This window comes from Dasypus novemcinctus, chromosome 27 (assembly GCF_030445035.2).
Source record: "Dasypus novemcinctus isolate mDasNov1 chromosome 27, mDasNov1.1.hap2, whole genome shotgun sequence".
NCBI classification, from domain to species: Eukaryota; Metazoa; Chordata; class Mammalia; order Cingulata; family Dasypodidae; genus Dasypus; species Dasypus novemcinctus.
In genome coordinates, this window is record NC_080699.1 from 14,401,001 (window position 1) to 14,422,957 (window position 21,957).

The 21,957-nt window shown below is 38.7% G+C and overlaps 1 protein-coding gene across 4 annotated transcripts in view; it reads right to left on the bottom strand.

The window, feature by feature from the left end:
- The window catches only part of C27H11orf65 (chromosome 27 C11orf65 homolog), a 149,474-nt gene that overhangs the window by 100,393 nt on the left and 27,124 nt on the right, over window positions 1–21,957 (bottom strand). For all 4 annotated transcript variants that reach the window (XM_058289105.2, XM_058289106.2, XM_004470852.4 and 1 more), the window contains one exon: window positions 2,980–3,072. In XM_058289105.2, the coding sequence (XP_058145088.1) occupies window positions 2,980–3,072 (93 nt within the window). The remainder of the gene's footprint in view (window positions 1–2,979; window positions 3,073–21,957) is intronic.

Genomic DNA, 21,957 nt, shown 5'->3' on the forward strand with positions numbered 1-21,957 from the left:
TTTATTTCTTAAGATATTGGAAGGTTTTGTTTCCTTAGACTTTTAAATTATCATACAGAAAAAAAAGGGGGACATTATTGAGACATGAAAAAATTCAAATATAGACTGTAAGCTTTATATCAATGTTAAATAGCTTAACTTGATAACCGTACTTAAGGTGAATATCCTTGTTCTTGGAAAATGTACATGGCAGTATTAAGTGGTCAGGGAGTACAGGTGTACGAATGTTCAGAAGATGGATGGATGGATGGATGGATGGATGGATGGATGGATGGATGGACAGACAACGATATGGCAAATGTGGCAAAAATTTAAAATTGGTGGATCTGGGCATGGGGAATAGAGAATAGGGGTATACTGGAATTCTCTACACTGAGTTTGTATTATTTTTGTAACTGTCTTGTAAGTTTGAATGAACATCAAAATAAAAAGGTAAGAAAAGAAGACACCTGTATTAGTCAGCCAAAGAGGTGCTGATGCAAAGTACCAGAAATCTGTGGGCTTTTAAAAAGGGTATTTATTTGGGGTAAACACTTTCAGTTACATGGCCCTAAAGAGTCCAACTCAAGGTTGCTTTTCTTGCTAAAGTTAATTGCTACTGTTGAAGCAAGAGGTTGCTGATCTCTGGGAAGATTCAGCCTTCTTCTCTCTCAGCTACAGCCTGGCATAGGGTTTGTTTCTTTTTGGGCTTCCTCAGCTCAGATGCTCTGTTCTCTTCAGCTGCATACTATAAGGCAATTGGCTCATCTTTCTTCCCAGGACCACAGGATCAAAGTTCTCTCTGCTGTGTCTATGAAGCTGTCTTTCTTCCTGTGCCTTCTTCTGTGTGTCTTCTTGAGTGAGTGTCCATTTACACAGCACACCAAGGGGGTGGGGACTTAACCTGAATTACACCCTACCAAAATTGTGGAATTAAAGCCCTAATCTTAACCTAATTTTATTGAAGACATCTCAACTGAACTAATACAGTCAAAGAGTATCCTGCCAGAGGAAAAGACCAGTTTGCAAACATAATCTCTCTTTTTGGAATTCATAAATAATCTCAAACTACTACAACACACTTAATTTGTTTAAAAATAATCTTAGGTTGAGGAAAGTGGGTGGGTGTGTAGGTAACAAAAGATGGACCATGAATGCTGAAACTAGGTGATGGGTAGATGGTGCTTTATTACGCTCTTCTTTCTATTCTATATATGTTGGAAATTTTCAATAGTAAAATATCAAGGGAAAGATTCCATTAAGAGAGTGAAAAGTCAAACCATAGAATGAAAAAAGGATATGTGTAACACAACCGACAAAGGACTTGTGTGCAGAGTACATAACAATCTCATTAAAAACCAGTAAGAATAAGATAGAAAACATACACACAAACACGCACACACACAACACACGCAAAAGTAAGAGACTTGAACAAGCCCTTCACAAAAAGCACTTAGTAATCAGGGAAATACAAATTTAAATACGGACAATATTACACGTTGGTGAGGATGTGGAGCACCAAGAATTCCCGAAGATTGCTGATAGGAATACAAATTAGAACAATTACTTTGGAAAATAGTTTGGCATTATCTCTTAGAGTTGAGGATATGCACATCCTGTCACCAGCAATTCCAGTTCTAGGCAGAGTAGAAATCAAAAGCAATGCATGCATAAGTGGACCAGAATATTTCAATAGGAATATTTCCGGCAGCAGACTTCATAATCATCTCAAACTGGAAATACTCAAAATGTCAATCAACTGAAGAATGAATAAATAGCAATATATCAGAAAACGGAATACAGTGTATGAATAAAAATGAATGATTATTTAGCTACACAATGTTAAATGAAGCTAGAACAAAAGTGTACTGTACAGAAGCAGATTTGGCCCAATGGATAGGGCATCTGGCTACCACGTGGGAGGTCCAAGGTTTAAACCCAAGGCTTCCTGACCTGTGTGATGAGCTGGCCTATGTGCAGTGCTGATGAGCGCCAGGAGTGCCGAGCCACGCAGGCTGTCCCCCACGTATGGGAGCCCACGTGCAAGCAGTGCGCCCCGTAAGGAGAGTCACCCAGCACGAAAAAAGTGCAGCCTGCCCAGGAATGGCACCGCATACATGGAGAGCTGCCACAGCAAGATTACACAACAAAGAAGAGACACAGATTCCGGGTGCCGCTGACAGGAATACAAGCAGACACAGAAGAACACACAGAGAGCAGACAACTGGGGAGCAGGGGCAGGGAAGGGGAGAGAAATAAATAAAAAATAAATCTTAAAAAAAAAAGTGTACTGTAGGATTCTATTTATATATTATTCAAAACCAGAGAAAACTAAAATAGTGATTACCTTTAGAAAAGGAGTTGGCAGTGATTTACAGAGCATATGAAAGTAGTAACATGGCATATGAACACGTTTATCTAGGTGATGGTTGCACAGGCATTTGGTTTCTAATAATTCAGTGGCTATATATGTATGTTTCCTGAACTTTTCTACTTATATGTAGAACTTAAAAAGGTTTTACAAAGAAACAAGTATGTTTGGAGTAATGAAAATGCTCTAATATTGATTGAAGTGATGAATGCACAACTCTGTGATTATACTAAATGCCATTGCTGGTACACTTTAGATAAATTATATTGTTTATGAACAAAAAAGTAATAGGGTGGATGGGGGGGGAATACACCAAATGTAAAATATGGACAATAGTAGTAATACTTTGACAATATTCTTTTATAATTTGTTACAAATGTTTCACAACAATGCAAGGTATTGGTGGTAGGGTGATGTATGGGAGCCCTGCAGGATGTTATGCATGTTTGTTTTGTAGGTTCACAACTTTTACTATACACTTATTGTTTACGTATCTTCATGTATGAATGATATATTTCAACAATTTTTAATTGGGAAAAAAACAAATATGAGCACAGTGAATTGATAAAGCAGCCACATTTTTAAGGAAAAAAAATTAATTACTGTATTAACTTTTTAAATGTCCTTACCTCTTTAGGATTAATACATCTCACTATATGACGTGGTTCCCCTTGTCTTCTTATGTTAATCAGATTTTTAAAGTGCTGAAATACTGCAACATCCTAAAGATTCAAACACACAAGATTTTATGATCAAAACTATTTTTCTACTTCTTATTAGCTTTTTGCCTAATTAGGGTAAAGATGAATAAAAACAATAAAATAGATTTTACATGTGTAAACTAGATTTTAGAAATATTATCACTCAGAATTTTCTCTGATAAGCCAGGTAATACTGGTATTGTTTTCACATTCTTCTTTGGGGAACCAAGTTTCTGTGTGACACGTAATTATTTGGAACATTTCCATTATAGAAAGGTCAACACTTTCTTCTCACTGGAATTGACACTTTACCCTTCCATGCACCCAGTGCTTCTGCAAAAACCACCCATGGACTTTCGGAGCTTATTCACTGTCATAGTATTCCACACAGCGTTGCCTCCAAACAGGGAGGTCTGTTCACAGCAAATGAAGTACAGCAATGGAGCCAGGCCAATGAAATTTATGGTCTATCTCCCTAACACAATTAGTCTGATAGAATGAAATGAAATTTTGATGACTCAGTTACAGTTCCAGGTCCAATGATAACACTTTGCAATCTAGGGTGATAGCCTCCATGTTAGGGCATATGCTCTGAATCAACAACCAACATATGGTACCACTTCTTCCACAGCCAGCATTTATGAGTCTTGGAATCAAGGGAATGCAATGCAAGTGGCTCCCTATGAATATTACCTCTAATGATCCACTAGTGAAATTGTTGCTGCTTCTCCTTGTAACTGGGCTCTGCTGGTGTAAAAGTTTTAGTTACCATGGAAGGAATGCTTCTACCAAGGTACACATCAATAGTTGGCTCTTTTGGCCTCCTCATGCCAGTGAATCAGCAGGAAAGAAAGGCTGTTACTATATTAACTGGGGTGATTTAATGGAAAAATAACAAAAATGCAACACAGGCAAACTGCTTAAAGCCTAGACCCTTTAGGACTGAAGGTTTAGGTCACCCTGCCAGGCAAGTAATCAAAACCATCTGAGGTGCTTACTGAAGAAAAGGGAATATGAAATGGTGAAAGAATGAAGTTATAAATACCAGCTACAACCCCATGATTAGTTACAGGAATAAATAATATATATAAGGGTTTCTTCTATATATTTGTATATAAATATTAACAATTTTCTTTTTTACCTCTCCTATTATCCTACAATCAAATTAGTTAATAGTGGTGTGGAAGTGTAATAATGACTCCCCTAAGATATCCACATTCTAATCCTCAAAATCTGTGAATTTGTTATGTTACATGGCAAGGAGGAATTAAGGTTGCTAAGCGGTTGGCTTTGAGATGGGTATATTATCTGGTAAGACCAAGGTAATTACAAGGTTCTTTATTAGTCAAAGAGGGAGATAGGAGAGTCAGCCTCAGAGTGATAAGATGTGAAAAAGACTCAAAAAGCCATTACTGGCTTTGAAGATGGAAGGGGATCAGGGACTAAGGAATGTGCCTGGAAAAAGCAAGAGACCTATAACCTATAACCTCCAGAAAGAACACCTTGAATTTAGTCCAACTAAACTAATCTTGAACTTTTTAATTTAAGACGTATTTATTTATTTATCTCCCCTTCCCTGCCCCCCAGTTGTCTGTTCTCTGTGTCTATTTGCTGCGTGTTCTTCTTTGTCTGCTTCTGTTTTAGTCAGCGGCATGGGAATCTGTTTCTTTTTGTTGCGCCATCTTGCTGTGTCAGCTCTCTGTGTGTGTGGCACCATTCCTGGGCAGGCTTAACTTTCTTTTGCGCTGGGCAGCTCTCCTTATGGGGCACACTCCTTGCACGTGGGGCTCCCCTATGCAGGGACACCTGTGCGTGGCACGGCACTCCTTGCGCACATCAGCAGTGCACGTGGCCCAGCTCCACACGGGTCAAGGAGGCCCAGGGTTTGAACCGTGGACCTGCCATGTGGTAGACAGATGCCCTAACCACTGGGCCAAGTTCGCTTCCCTAATCTTTTTTTTTTTTTTGGTCTTTATTTGAATTTTTAATGTTACATTAAAAAAAAATGGGGTCCCCATATACCCCCAACCTCCTCACCCCACTCCTCCCCCCATAACAACCTCCTCCATCATCATGAGACATTCAGTTGCATTTGGTGAATACATCTCTGAGCACCGCTGCACCTCGGGCCTCCAGAACTATAAGGTAGTAAAGTTCTGTTGTTTAAAACCACTGAGTTTATAGCAGATTCTTACTGCAGAAATAGAAAACTATAACAACTGGTTAATATTATATCTGGTATTTAAATTACAAGAAATTATAGGTGGAGTGTGACTCAGCTAGGAAAGGAATAAAAGTAATCCAAAAATGGATAAAACTACTTTCAGGGAGAAAGTTAGCATGCTTTGATTTACATGATGTATTGCTGCATCATGTTAGGTAGAAGCACGACTTTAATATCGACTTGATGGCCATGGTGGCTGCTGGGGGTACGGAATGGGAGGAAGAGATGAGATGTGGGGGTGTTTTCGGGACTTGGAGTTGTCCTGGGTGGTGCTGCAGGGACAGCTACCGGACACCGTATGTCCTCCCATGGCCCACTGGGTGGACTGTGGGAGAGTGTGGGCTATGATGTGGACCACTGACCATGAGGTGCAGCGGTGCTCAGAGATGTATTCACTAAATGCAATGAATGTCTCATGATGATGGAGGAGATTGTTGTTATGGGGGGAGGAGAGGAGAGAGGGGGGTGGGGAGAATATGGGGACCTCATATTTTTTTAATGTAATATTAAAAAAATAAAGACAAAAAAAAAAGAAAAAGGATGATAGCAGGAACCTGTGATGCAGGGGGACACTTGGTGAGGACCTAAAAGAGAAAATAAAATGCCTATTTTCTTCCAAAAAAAAAAATGTATATATATATAGACTTGATTTGGAAGTTAAATATGATTTTAAAAGTGTGAAAAATGACTGCACAACTCTGTGATGAAAGTGAGAGCCACTGAGTATACACTTTGGATAGATTGTACAAGGCATGAACTTGTATAACACAGTGAACCATGTGTGATTAACAGTATCAATATGAGAGTATTCTCTCATGAACTATAATAATGTACAATACTAATACATAATGTTAATAATAGGAGGTATAGGGAAGTGACTGTGGCTAAACTGATAGCGTGTCCACCTAACATATGGAGGGTCCAGGGTTTGATACCCAGGGCCTCCTGACCCATGTGGTGAGTTGCCCCACGTGCAGTGCTGTTGCGCACAAGGAGTGCTGTGCCGTGCAGGGTGTGCCCCACGTGCAAGGAGTGCACCCCACAAGGAAAGCGGCCCTGCACGAAAAAAAAGCGCAGCCCACCGAGAAATGGTGCCGCATACACGGAGAGCTGATATAGCATAATGACACAACAAAAAAAGCTACAGTTTCCTGGTGCCACATGACAAGAATGCAAGCGGACACAAGAACACACAGCGAATGGACACAGAGAGCAGAAAATGTGGGGAAGGGGAGAGAAATTTAAAAAATAATAATAATAATACGGGGTATATGGAAAATATATATACCAAGTATACACTAAGGACCATAGTTAGTAGTAACAGTCTGATCATGTTCTTTCATAATCTGTAACAAATGTTCCACAACAAAGTAATGTGTTGGTGGAGGGGTGATATATAGGAATTCTCCACATTATGCATGATTGTTTTATAAGCTCACAATTTCTCTAATAAAAATTGTTTAAAATTGTTTAAAAAGTGAGTATGAATGCCAAGTTGACAAAGGGTGGACTCTGCTGGATTATCCTACTGTTGCTTGGTTAAGCAGGAAAAATACAAAGAAATGACACTTAGACACACCACAATCAAACTGCAAAAAAACAAAGATAAAGTAGCAACTTAAAAGCAGTAAGAGAATAAAAACACATTACTTTCAGGTAAAAAGAATAAAACTGATGCCTGATTTTTCAATTCTATTCTGAAAGCCAGAAGATGATGGAATGATATTTTTAAAGTCCTGAAAAAAAAAAATCCAACATGCTAACCTAGATTTCTGTGTATGGTGATAAAATTCTTCTTCTTCTTAAAATAAAGATATTTTCAGAAAAACAAAAGCTGACAGAATTTTACATAGGAGGCCTGCCCTACAAAAAACACTGTAGGGAGTTTCTAAGGTTGCAGGAAAGTAATGCCATACAGAAGCACAGAACTGCAGGAGAGAATAAAGAGCCCTGAGAAGGATAAATATGTAGATAAATTAATGCTCTTATTTACAACAAGAACAATAACGTCTTGTATTTAAAACAAATGGGTGAGATATCTGACAACACAAAAGAGGAAAAGGGATAAATAGAATAAACCCACTATGAGCTTCTTCCATTGTTTTGAAAGGGAAACAGTACAAACTCAAGGTAGAATCTAATTAGTCAAGGATGCATATTATAAATTCTAGGCTGACCCCTAAAAGAACATGCAACTTTGCACAGCAAAGTATCCCAAACTTAGTAGTGTGAAACAACCATCATTTTTTATGCTCACCATGTTATAGGTTAGGAATCCTGGCAGGGCATAGTGGGGAACTCTTGTACCAGCTCTACAGTGATTAAGGCTCAGCAGAGATGGCTTGAATAGCTGGGAATGGCTGGGATGGCTCACCTGTAGCCACATGTCAGGTACCTCAATTCCACGTCAGCCAGGCCTCTTGGTTCTTTTCCATATCACTCATACTGGGGTTGGAATATCAAGGATGGTTTTTACACTTACATGCCTAGTAAGTGGGCAGGAAAAGCTGTTATAGCAGGAGCTGTAACAATCAATCTCTGTAAGCAGCCTCTCTTTGAGGCTAGCTTGGATTTCCTCACAGGATGTCAGTTTCAGGGTATGCTTCACCCAGAATGAGCATTTCAAAAGACATACATGGAAGATGTAAGGCTTCTTATGACTTAGATTCAGAGGTCACAGAAGGTCACTTTCAGTATATTTTATTAGTCAAGCAAGTTCAAAGTTCAGACTAGATTCAAGGCAGGTGGAAGGGAATAAGACTGCATTTCTCAGTGGACAGAGTAGCAAAGGATGTGTAACCATCTTCATTCTACCTCAGTCTTCCCTCTATCCAAAAATTATTTACACCATCATGTGCAAAATATAGGCACCCTCTCCCAAGGCTCCCTAAAAATCTCATCCCATTATGACACCAGGATTTGTTATCTAAGAACCAGGAACAGGTGCAAGTGAGACTCCTTAGGTATGGTTCCAAAGATGCAGATCCTTGAGCATGGTTTCTCTCGATCTGAAGACCTGTGAAATAAAAAGCAAGTTATCTGCCCTCTCTACACTCAACATAAAATAGTGAGACAGGCATGGGATAGAGACCCCAGTTAACTCCCTGAGAATGATTCTTTGTGGCTCTTCTTTTTATCTCTGAGATTGTGGTTCCACACTATTTTTCATCCTTCCTTTTCCAGAAAGTGCTTGTAGCACAAGTAGTCTCAGCCTTCTTCTTGCCTTTAAAGTTCTGTAGGTCAAATGACTTCCTTTCATTATGTACTATTTCTGTTCCCTTCACCCAAAACAGGTATAATTCCTTGAAAAACTTTGTCATCTTTCTAGATATCACATATAGTACATTGAGTATCAAATCTACTCCAGTATATTCTAGGTGAGTCTATGAAGCATGCCCTTAAGAGTCTCAGATACTTTCTTGTGTAACAAATGGGGTCTAAGAGGCATACCCTTAGGATTCTTAGGAACTATACCAAGCAGGCTTATTTCTGAGGTCTAACCAAAGGGTCTTAGAGCCCTTTAGATCTTTATCCAAAGGTCTTGATTTATGGGTACTGCCCTGGATTTGATATTAGCCCTAAAGCTTTTTTTTAAAGAGTATTTTACCATTTGGAGAAACTGGAATTGAGAACTAGTTTTATTTTCAAACCCAGGAAGTCCTTCATCCTTTATATTCATCTTAATTCTGCTTGAAAACTGAATCTTTTTTATTTTAAAGCTCATCTCTTTCTATCTGTACTTTATCATATGCAATTAAAAGAAATCATTTGGTGCTTTCAAAATTCTACCTGGATGGGAAACGGACTTTGGCCCAGTGGTTAGGGCGTCCGTCTACCACATGGGAGGTCCGCGGTTCAAACCCCGGGCCTCCTTGACCCGTGTGGAGCTGGCCCATGCGCAGTGCTGATGCGCGCAAGGAGTGCCGCGCCACGCAGGGGTGACCCCCGCGTAGGGGAGCCCCACGCGCAAGGAGTGCACCCATAAGGAGAGCCGCCCAGCGCGAAAGAAAGTGCAGCCTGCCCAGGAATGGCGCCGCCCACACTTCCCGTGACGCTGATGACAACAGAAGCGGACAAAGAAACAAGACGCAGCAAAAAGACACAGAAAACAGACAACCGGGGGAGGGGAATTAAATAAATAAAAATAAATCTTTAAAAAAAAAAAAATTCTACCTGGAAATGTCCTTCACCAAACTGAACATTTCATAAAATGTCTTTTCTATTTTCCATGAGAGTGTTGCCAAAATTTCCACCACCACATAACAGTCTTTTTTTAAATTATTTTTTAAAGTTAATAGATCACACAAAACATTACATTAAAAAACATAAAAACAAACAGAAAACATAAGAGGTTCCCATATACCCCACTCCCCATCCCCCTATCCCGTCAATTTTTTAAATTGTATTTTTTTAAGATACATAGATCACAAAAAAAAGTTACATTCAAAAAATATAAGAGGTTCCCATATAGCCCCCACCCACCACCACCCCACTCCTCCTACATCAACAACCTCTTTCATCACTTAGGCACATTCATTGCATTTGGTGAATACATTTTGGAGCACAGCTGTACCACATGGATAATAGTTCACATTGTAGTTTACACTCTCCCCCAGTCCATTCAGTGGGTTATGGCAGGATATATAATGTCCAGCATCTGTCCCTGCAATATCATTTAGGACAACTCCAAGTCCTAAAAATGCCCCCACATCACATGTCTTCTTCCCTCTCCCTGCCCTCAGCAACTACTGTGGCCACTTTCTCCAAACCAATGCTATAGTTTCTTCTATTACCAGTCACAATAGTTCCATAGTAGAATATCAGTAAGTCCACACGGATGATGGATGCAATTCTCCTGCTTGCAGTTGTAGGCACTCTCGGTTCCTTGGTATGGTGGTTGACCATCTTCACCTCCCTGTCAGCTGACCTGGGCAAGTCCAACGAACCAAAGGGTAGGAGCTGCAACTCTGCTGAGGCTCATGGCCCAGCTGGCACATTGACAGTCCAGATATTTAAGTTTCCTGAGTATACACCAACCCTAGCGCCCACCACAGGTTCAATAAAAGTGACAGAAGAGACATGTAGAAAGGTCACATCTGACTAATCTTTAAACCCATCACTATATTTATTTTCCTATTAATTGAATTTGGCAATATATTAGGATTCATTGTTGAAGAAGTTGTGGACCACAAAGAGGTTCAACTACGGCAGGGGAGGAACACAAGTGTGGGGTGTTACTGATGGGGGGCACATGGTTGGGAGGGAATTCTCCAGGGCATGTATATAGGGTACATAAAAATGTTGGATATATGTTGGGTATTTTCATAGTAGTTACAGTTACAAATGACAACTGAGGGAGTGCTGAGTCCCAGGGAAGCTCTATCACATTCCCCAATGGAACAGCAAAAATCCCCCAAGTACAAAGGCAAAGACCAGTGAAGAAGGATGGTCCAATGATGAGCCCTTGATACTGATGACTATGCTTATGAGCCTGTGTGCCTGAAATATGAACTAGGCCTAGAGCTGCAGGGTGCCTAAGAGTTACCTCGTGAGAGCCTCCATGTTGCTCACATGTGGCCACTCTTTAAGCCAAACGCAGCATGTAAATGCATTACCTTCCCCCCAGTGTGGGACATGACTCCCAGGGATGAGCCTCCCTGGTGCCCAGGGATTACTACCAATCATTAGCTGGTGATACAACTAGAATAAAAGGGTCAACTTGAATAAAAGGGTCAACTAAGACCAGCAGAAATCTCAGCCTATATGTAGGATCATGTGTTAAAAACTGCTTTTTCAGAGGAATTGCATCCATCATCCATATGGAATCTAAGCCCCCTCTTGATCTAGAGGTAGAGGGGACATCGCCATCCCAGTGTCCACAGAATGGAAGAATAAAATATGGACTAGAGTGGACTTACTGATATTCTACTATAAAACTACTGTGACAAGTAATAGAAGAAATTTTAGCATCAAGGTGGAGAAAGTGGCCACAGTAGTTGCTGAGGGCAGGGAGAGGGTAGAAGAGATGTGATGTGGGGGAATTTTTGGGATTTTGAGTTGTCCTTAATGATATTGCAGAGTCAGATGCTGGAACTTAGATATCCTGCCATAACCCACTGAATGTACTGAGGGAGAGTGCAAAGTACAGGGTAAACTATTATCTGTGTAGTGCAGCAATGCCCCAAAATGTGTTCACCGAGTGTGATGAGTGCGCCGCAATGATGAAGGAGGTTGTTGGTGTGGAAGGAGTGGGGTGGGGTGGGTTGGGGGGGTACAGGAATCTCTTATTTTTTTTAGTGTAACATTTTTTTTGTGATGTATATATCTTCAAAAAAACACAATTTATATAAATGATGTTGTGGGGGGTGGAGAGTGGGTTATATGGGAAACTCTTAGGTTTCTTGTTTTTTAATGTTTTTTAATGTAACATTCCTTGTGATCTATTAACTTTAATTAAAAAAGTAAAAAAAACAACAACTGCTTTTCGTCCTTGAATGAAAGGGGGAAATGGCAAAGGCAAATGAGCTTATATGGTTAAGAGTCTTTAAAAAAGAGTTGGGAGGTCATTGGAAGGGTTGTGCTTATGCCTCAGCAGGACCCCAGAGACAGCCAAAGTAGATACAACCCCAGGTATGGTTCTCCTGAGGGCTACGGAGACCCACAGGTTCTATGGTCATGGTAGATGGCTCTGGAGTTCAGTGCTGTGCCAGTGGGCCCTACTTTGGAATCTGTGTTCCTGAGTGTGATGGAGTTGGACTCAGTCTTTAAGGTTCTTTTAACTTCTGCCTTCTGCCTGGTCTCAAAACCAAAGTCACATGTTTTATATTTTTGTCACATCAGTACCTCAATTTTGGTACCAAATTATGGTTCAGTTATTTATTGCTATACATCAAACTACATCAAACTTAGTAGCATTAAACAACAACCATTTAGTTTGCTCATGATTTTGTGGGTTAGGTATCTGTGCAAGCACAGTGGGGCCTCTTGTCTCTGTTCCATGATAACTAGCTGAGGCTTATGATTGCTAGAATCATCTGAGGCCATATATGTTTAGGACCTTAGGTATGACTGTCAACTGGGTTCCTTTCTATTTCCCCATGTCACATATCCTGGGGCTGGAATGTTCAAGAAGACTTCTTGAAACACATTTAGTACCTGGGCTGGGATAGCTGGAACAGATGAGCTAGCTAGGTATATCTCTTTCTCCAAATGACTAGTTGGACTTCTTCAGAACATAGAAAAATCAGAGTAGTTGTACTTCTTACATTGTTGCTAGCTTCACCCAGAATAAGCATTTCAAGAGACAGCTGTGGAAGGTGCAATATTCTTATAACCTAGATTCAGAAGTCCAAGAACATCGTGTTCACTGGTTTTATGTTAAAGCAAGTCACTAAAACAGCCTAGATTAAAGGGTTGGGGGCTAGAGGATTGCCACGTATCTCTTAAAAGGAGGAGCCGCAAATAATTTATGGCAATCTTTAATCAACCAAAGCAACTAATAGAGAAGAAAAACAGAACAGAAATACCAAAATTGTTTAATACAAGAAAAGCAATTAAGGACAAACACAGAGGGAATGGGGTGTGGGATATATGGGATCCTTTTACATTTTTTAATATAACATTTTTTGTTATCTATGTATGTTAAAAAAAAGACAAAAAAGGATAAACACAGGCAGAAAGAAGAATCAGATAAGTAGAAAACAATATGATATACTTAAATACAACTAATGTAGTAATTACATTAAATATAAATGGGCTATACATACTAATTAATAAGCAAATATTATCAGTCTATGATTAAATAAAATTAAACCCAACTATGTATTGTTTACAAGGGACACAATTTAAATATAAGGACATAAAATGTTTGAAAATAAGGAAAATATAGTATGCAAGCACTAACCAAAAAAAACTAACATACCTATATTAATATAAAATAAAATATACTCTAAGGCAAGAAGTGTTGCAAACATGAGATGGAATGTTTCATATTGATAAAGATCAACCTAACAAGAAGATATAACAATCCTAAGCTTGTATGGATATGATAACATGACTTCAAAATATATAAAGCTGATAATAACATTACTACCAGGATAAATAAATGAATCCATAATCATAGTGGGAAACAAGGCACTTCTCTCAGGAACTAATAGAACAAGTAGGCAAAAAATCATGGCCACCAAACATTTGAACAACATAATCAACCAATTTTAACTATAGAATAGATATTTTTCAAGTTCACATGGGATATTTATGAAAATAGACTGTTTCCTGGGACATAATGCAAGCTTAGGCAAATTTGAAATTGTTGAAATCATTGAAAGAACATTATGTGGCATCAGTAGAATTAAACTGTAAATGATTAATAGAAAGAAAACTAGATAACCCCTAAACTTTTGGTAATGAACAAACATCTAAATAACCCATGGGTTAAAGAAGAAAGTACAAAATATTTTAATGCTAATAAATACATGACATGGAAATCTGCAGGATATATCTAAAGACATGCTCAGAGGAAAACTGATAGCTTTAAATGCATATATTACAAAAGAATAAAGGTTGAAAATCAATCTAAGATCAATTTCTACCTCAAGAAGCTAGAAAAAGAACAGAAAATCAAACCCAAAAAACATTGAAGACGAAGATAATAAAAATAAGATTAGCAACCAATGAAGTAGAAAGTAGAGGTAAAATAGAGAAAACCAACAAAGTCAAAGATTATTTTTACAAAAAGATTACTAAAATTGACAAACCCCTAGCTAGACAGATTTAGAGAGATGGAAAGGAATCACATTTACCAATACCACTACAGATTTTACAGACATTAAAAAGATAAGAGAAAAATGTAAATACTTTATGAAAATTCAGATGAAATGTACACATTCCTTGAAAAAGCAACTTGCCAAAATGGGCAAAAGAAGAAACACAAGTCTGAATAATCCTGTATTATCAGAGAAATGGAAACCATAATTAAAAACCTTTCAACAATGAAAACTCCCAGCCCAGATGATTTTGCCAATGTATCCTTCCAAATATTTATAGAGAGAAATAATACCAGTCACACAAACTCTCCCTTACAATAAAAAAGAATGAACACTTCCCAACTCCTTTTATTAGGCCAGCATAATCCTGAAAGCAAAACCTCGCTAGGACATTACAAAAAAGGAATATTACATTCATGAACAAATACATAAAAATCCCCAACAAAAGTTTAGTAAATCAAATCCAAATAACATATAATGGTGATGTGGGTTTATTCCAGGAATCCAAAGTTGGTTTAACATTTGAATATCAATCAGTCTAATTTGCCATAATAATAATAATAATAAGAAAGACAATATGGTCACCTAATAAATGCAGAAAAAGAATTTGATAAAATGCAGAAAAAGAATTTGATAAAAACAGAGTTTTCATAACAACAATAACAACAAAAATGTCAGCAAAGTAGGAATAAAGGGAACTTCTTCACCTTGAAAATGAGTTTCTACAAACAATAAAATTTTTAAAAACCTGTAAAGAAAGCTTCAACTATACCTAACATCATAGCTAATGTTGGAATATTAAATGCCTTCTCTGGATTCAGGAGAAAGACAAAAATGTCTACTATCACCACTTCTATTCAACATTGTACTGAAAGATCTAATCAATGTAATGAAACAAGATAAATAAATAAAAAGTATAAAATTTTCAAAGGAAAAAGTTAAATTGTCATCATTCAAAGATGACACGATTAAGTAGAAAATAAGCAATAAGAAATAAGTGGACATTATGTCATTATACAAAAATAAACTATATTCCTATGAAGTATAAGTATGAAAAGAAAAATTTAAAAATAATGCCACTTACAGTAGCATCAAAAAATCATCAAATACGGTAGCACAGTGAGTAATAGCTAGTTTATAAATGGGGATGTGACTGAAAATGATAGTCTAGTTATGTAAATGCCAATTGATAGAATGCTTGAGAATAATCTAGGAACTGGATAGCACAGTAAACCAAGAGGTGGGTGAGAACTGTGGTTGATGGCACAGATGCAGAAGTGTCCTTTGTTAGCTATAACAAATGTATATCACTATTGCAAGGTGATGGGAATATGGAGAAGCAAGGGAAAAATACAGCTGGAGTGACCTATGGACTGTGGTTTGTAGTAATAATATAATATTCTTGCATCTATGCAAAAGATGTATTGTGCTGATACTGAGGCAGTATGGAAAATGTGAGGCAAGTGTACACTACGGACATGGTTACAATCAGATGATATTATTTTATCTGTAGCAAATGACACACCACATTGTGGTGTGTTGACGGAGGGGTGTTGTTTGGGAATTCTGCACATGTGCATGATTGTTTTATAAGTTTACAACTTCTGTCATAAAAAAATATTTAAAAAATAATTATAGGGTGGGTTGGGGGAAAAACACACCAAATGTAAGATAAGGACTATGATTAGTAGTAAAATTTTGACAATATTCTTTCATAATTTGTAACAAACATCTCATGACAATGCAAGGTGTTGGTGGAGGATTGATGTATAGTACCCCTGTATGATATTATGCATGTTTGTTTTGTAAGTTCACAACTTTTACTATACGCTTAATTGTTTATGTATGTTTATATATAAATGATATAAAGATAATAACAGTAAGATTGGTTAGGGTAAAACTACTTTGTTTTGTAGTAATATTTTGACAATGCTCTTTAATCATTAGTTTAAAAAGTTTAAAAACAATGCACGTTATTGGTGGTAAGGTGAGATGCTATATATGTTTGTTTGATGTTATATATGTTTAGTTTGTAAGTTCACAACTATTATACACTTATTGTTTATGTATGTTTATGTATGAGTGATATATTTCAATAAATTTTTAAAAATCATCAAATATCTAGAAATAAATCAAATGTAAGATGTGTAAGACTTTTAAACTACAAAGTGCAAAACCCTGTGGAGAGAAATTAGGAACACCTAAATAAATGGAGGTGGTAGCTTGAGTTATATACACCAAATTTAAACATGTTCTTGGTCTAAATCCACAATCCTGTGGGTGTGAACACATTTTTCCCCGCCTCTGGAATAATATTTATATTTTTCCCTTGCCAAAAAAGTCAAGTGTTACATTTTTAAAAACAGAAAATCCCAAACAATCAAACACAATAACCATCACAGAAGAGGGTCAGACAATAGTACAAAACATCCTATTTAAGATCTTTTTTTCCCTTAACATACAGGTCAGTTTAAAATGATAGAAGTTCTGTGAGAACTAAGAAATCTACAGCCTGTAGTTTACTAATAGAAAAAAATTAAGACAGTTAAAAGATCTATAGCATTCAGCATTTTGCTTAATTCCCTGTTTATAGCATCTATTTCTCTAGGTTAGATGATGAGAATTCCAGAACCACCCAGTGGTGTATACCGTGTACCACCAAGATAGGGCGGACTTGCTGTGCCCCCTCCCTGTCCATTAAGGGGAGTGAACCTATTATGAATAGGATCTTTTTAAGATGTTATTTTTGGTTAAGTGTGGACCAACTGAATGTTTAGACAATCCAGATTACTGAAATCCTCTGTAAGCAGAAGACATTCAGACAAAGAGAAAAGAAGCCACAGGGAGGAGTCAGAAGGTTAAGATCAATGGAACCCAGAAGATGAGGGAGAGAATGTCACTATATGATGGAAAGCCAGGGAACCCAAGGATTGCCAGCCAGCCAGATGGTATTGACCTGGGAGAAAGCAAGGCTTCTCATCTCTGAAACCATGAGCCAACTCATTGTGTGATATTTGTCACAGCAGCCAGGAACTAGGACAATAAATAATGCATGTTCATGAAGATTCAATACGGTAAATTCTTCCCAAACTGATCCATTAATTCAATGCAAATCTCAATTCTAATCTCAACAGAAATTTTTATACGAACTGATAATTTGATTCTAATATTTACATGGAATTCAAAAGGCACAGAATAGCCATGATAATCCTGAAGGACAAAAAAATGAGAGAACTATACTACTGTATACACAAACCTACAAAAACAAAAAGCTCCAGTTATTAAGACAAGTGGTATTGGGCCACCTATAGACCAATAGACCAAAAGAACAGAAAACATAATAACAGGGAAGTGGACTTGGCCCAGTGGTTAGGGCATCCGTCTACCACATGGGAGGTCTGCGGTTCAAACGCCAGGCCTCCTTGACCCGTGTGGTGCTGGCCCACATTTATTGTGAAAAGATTCATATTCAGTAACAGGTAATTGACTAGTTGGATATTTATAGAGAAAAAAGTGAACCTTGTCTATATCTCTCAATATACACAAAAACTAATTCAAGATGAATTAATAGATCTAAATGTAAAAATTAAAGCAATTAAGCCTTTAGAAGAAATAAAAGGAAAATCTCCTCTGACTTTGTTAAAGATTTCTTAAACAGGACTCAGAAAGTACTAACCATAAAGAAAAAGTGAAATTGGATTTCATTAAAATTAGAGACTTTCTTTATTAAAAGGCACCAATAAGAGAGAAATGAGACCAGCCACAGCCTGGGAGAAGATATTTGCAATAAGTATATGCAATAAAGGATATGTGTTTAGTATATATGAAGAACTCCTGTAAGTGAATTCTTTGAGTAATTGTAAATGTACAGGTGATGAAACTTGAGGTCTTGAAGAGAGAAGAGAGAGGGAATATTTATTTCCTCATTATACATATTGGGGGTTCAAGTGCTCCCGTGTAAGCTTGATGGAATTACCATATGATAGCCAATTCTACTTCTATACCCAAAACAATTGAAAATAAGAACTCAAACAGATATGTGTACACTAGTGTTCAGAACAACATTGTTCACAATAGTCAAAAGGTAGAAACAACCCCAGTGTCCACTGACAGATGAATGAATAAAATGTAGTGTGTGTGTATATATATACACAACAACACACAAAGAAATATTGTTCTGCCATTAAAAAAAAGGACAAATACTGTATGATTCTACTTACATAAAAGGCCTAAAATAAGCAAATCAACAAAGAGAGAAAGTTGATTCCACTGAAATAATACATTTCAGAAGTTAAGAAGGGAAATTTTGTGTTATATGTTACCACAATAAAAAAAAAAAGATTTAAATATTCTTTAAACCAATAAGGTAATACATAGAAGAACCAAAAAAGAGTGGCTTCGTGCTCTCACTTCAGCAGCACATTTGCTAAAAAAAAAAAAAGGTGGCATTATGATATGGGAGAGGAGGTAGGCAAGGTTATAGAGGATAGGTAAACTATGTTCTCAACTATTTTAGTGGAAAGACAACAGATCACTTCTAAATTCCAAAAAATAATTGTACAAGCATACTATTTAGAGATATGGATATATCTACTAGAAGATCAAAAACAATACACACACACAAAAAGTTACGAGTGTTGTCTCTGAGGTATGACAGTGGAGAAAAGTAGGGGAAGTGTTTTAATTTGCTAAACACAACTGGGCTGGCTTTTACAATGGGAGTTTAAGAGGTTAAATGCTTACAGTTCTGAGGCCAAGAAAATGTCCAAATCAAGGCATGATAGGAGATGCTGTCTCACTGAAGGTCAGCTCTGACAATGCAGGACTCCTGCCGTGTGGCAAGGTACAATGACAACTCTGCCAGTCTCTGCCTTCTCCTCCAGGCTCACTTTCTCCCCAAGCTCAGCTGTGGGTGATCAGGCACATGGCGGTGCCCACTTGTGTTTCCTCTCTCCTCTAGGCCTCATTGCTAGTTCTGTTTCAGGCTGCTCCATCTTTCTCCTGGGTTCATCAAGTTCTGGAGGCTTTTCCCTGTGTCTGCCACTTTTTTCTATGTCTGTGGCTTTTTATTCCTCCATTTATAAATTACTCCAGCAAGAGGATTAAGACCCACCCAGGGTTCTGCAATCTAACCAAAGGCCCTTAACCAAAGTAATTTAATCAAAAGGTCCCACTAACAATAGGTTTGCATGCACAAAATAGATTAGCTTTAAAAACAGGATTTTCTGGGGGAAGTGGACTTGGCCAAGTGGATAGGGCGTCTGTCTATCACATGGGAGGAGTGGACTTGGCCCGTCCATCTACCACATGGGAGATCTGTGGTTCGAACCCAGGGCCTCCTCGACTTGTGTGGAGCTAGCCCACACGCAGTGCTGATGTGTGCAAGGAGTGCCATGCCACGCAGGGGTGTCCCCCGTGTAGGGGAGCCCCATGCACAAGGAGTGCACCCAGTAAGGAGAGCCAGCCAGCGCAAAAAAAAGCGCAGCCTGCCAGGTGTGGCGCCACACACACAGGGAGATGATGCAGCAAGATGACACAACAAAAAGAGACACAGATTCCTGTGCCACTGACAATAGCAGAAAGCAGACAAAAAAAGAACACGCAGCAAGTGGACACAGAGAACAGACAACTGGGGTGGGGGCAGGGAGAGAAATAAAAAAAATAAATCTTTAAAAAAATAAAATAAAAATTAAAACAGGATTTTCTGGGATCCACCCAGCTTCAAACTGTCACAATAAGGTAGCCTAAGATTAAGCCAGATGTCACTCAAATATTAAGAGGGTTTTACTATGGGTTGTCAAATCCACATAGAAGAACTAGCTTTTCCAGATAGTTAATTTGATTTTTTTAAGGAGATAAGCCTTCATAGTATTTTTTGCCTAACAGTAAATATCCATCCACCTGAATCAGGAAGGCTAACCTTTTGTGTATTGTCATTTTAATGGTGTTCTGGAAGGACAAAAAATAAAAATGGTGCTCAGTCTACCATCTTGTTAAAACATACATGCATGCATGTGCACACACACACAGATGCACACTTGTTTGTTCATATACGTGGCTTCTCCACTGAAGCTCCTTAGGTACACAGATGTACTGCAAGATGCCTATCAAAGTGCCTGGAATAAAATAGGCATTCAAAAGTGTGTGGCTGGTTGGATGTGGGAAAAAAAGAGTTGTCAGTGACAGAAAAGCTTAAGTCCAGATGACAAATATGCTCATAGAAAACATGAAAGAAAGAGCAGGTTTTTAAAGAATAATTATTTCAAACCAACAGAAGTATGCTCCAGCATATATTTTATGGCTTTGGTAGAGGCAAGAGTAACAAATAATAGAAGCTATTTTGCAAGATTCCATTCTCTGATATGAAGATTGTCTTGTGTGTTAAAAACAGAGCCATACTACTTCACACAAAATTACCAGACACAGGCAGAATATTGCTACTCTCAGAGAGAAAAGATAGAAGTCATTTTAGTTCTTGGTTCTCACCCATTTGGTATATTCTTAACATCCATGACACCAGCTCTTCCCATATAAGTGCCCATGTAAGTTACTACATTAATCCTAATATAGGGAAGTGGATTTGGCTCAACGGATAGGGCATCCACCTAATTATGGGAGGTCCAAGGTTCAAACCCAGGGCCTTCTGACCCGTGTGGAGCTGGCCCATGCACAGTGCTGATGCATGCAAGGAGTGTCGTGCCACACAGGGGTGCCCCCGCGTAGAGGAGCCCCACGCGCAAGGAATGTGCCCTGCAAGGAGAGCTGCCCAGTGCAAAAAAAGTGCAGCCTGCCCAGGAATGGTGCCACACAAATGGAAAGCTGTCGCAGCAAGATGACATAACAAAAAGAGACACAGATTCCAGGTGCCACGGACAAGAATACAAGCATTCACAGAAGAACACACAGTGAATGGACACAGAGAGCAGACAACTGGGGCGGGGGGGAAGGGGAGAGAAATAAATCTTTAAAAAAAAAATCCTAATATAGTATAATAGTATTGCTTTCTGCTCCTCAAGAGTAAATATTCAATAAATATTTAATAATTGAATGTAGCCCTAACACTTGGACATAAGCTTGATTAAAAAGTCAAGAAATAATAGCCATTAGAGGAAAAGCTAGATGTGTCTTTTAGTGAAAATTTTATTGATACCTAGTGTTTAAGTTTGCCAAAGGGCTGCCAATGCAAAGTACCAGAAATGCGTTGGCTTTTACAAAGGGTATTTATTTGGGTTAGAAGTTTACAGTCGGTGGCGGACTTGGCCCAGCGATTAGGGCATCCGTCTGCCACATGGGAGGTCCGCGGTTCAAACCCGGGGCCGCCTTGACCGGTGTGGAACTGGCCCATGCACAGTACTGATGCGCGCAAGGAGTGCCGTGCCACACAGGGGTGTCCCCCACGGAGGGGAGCCCCATGAGCAAGGAGTGCGCCCCGTAAGGAAAGCCGCCCAGTGCTAAAGAAAGTACAGCCTGCCCAAGAATGGTGCCGCACACACGGAGAGCTGACACAACCAGATGACGCAACAAAAAGAAACACAGATTCCCGTGCCACTGACAACAGAAACGGACAAAGAAGACGCAGCAAACAGACACAGAGAACAGACAACCGGGGTGGGGGGAGGGAGGGGAGAGAAATAAATAAATAAATCTTTAAAAAAAAAAAAAGTTTACAGTCCCAAGGCTATGAAAAGTCCAACTCAAGGCACTATAAGAGGTGCTTTCTCGCCCAAGTCAGCTGCCACATGTTGAAGCAAGATGGCAGGTGATCTCCGCCTGGTCTCTGCCATCCCCTCCAAGCATCCTCTCTCAGGCTCAGCTTCTCTATTTCATCCCAATTTCAGCTGCAAGCCAGCATGGGCTGGTCTCTTAGGGCTTCCTATATCAGTCTCGGCTGATCCACTCTCTTCCCAAATTCAGCTG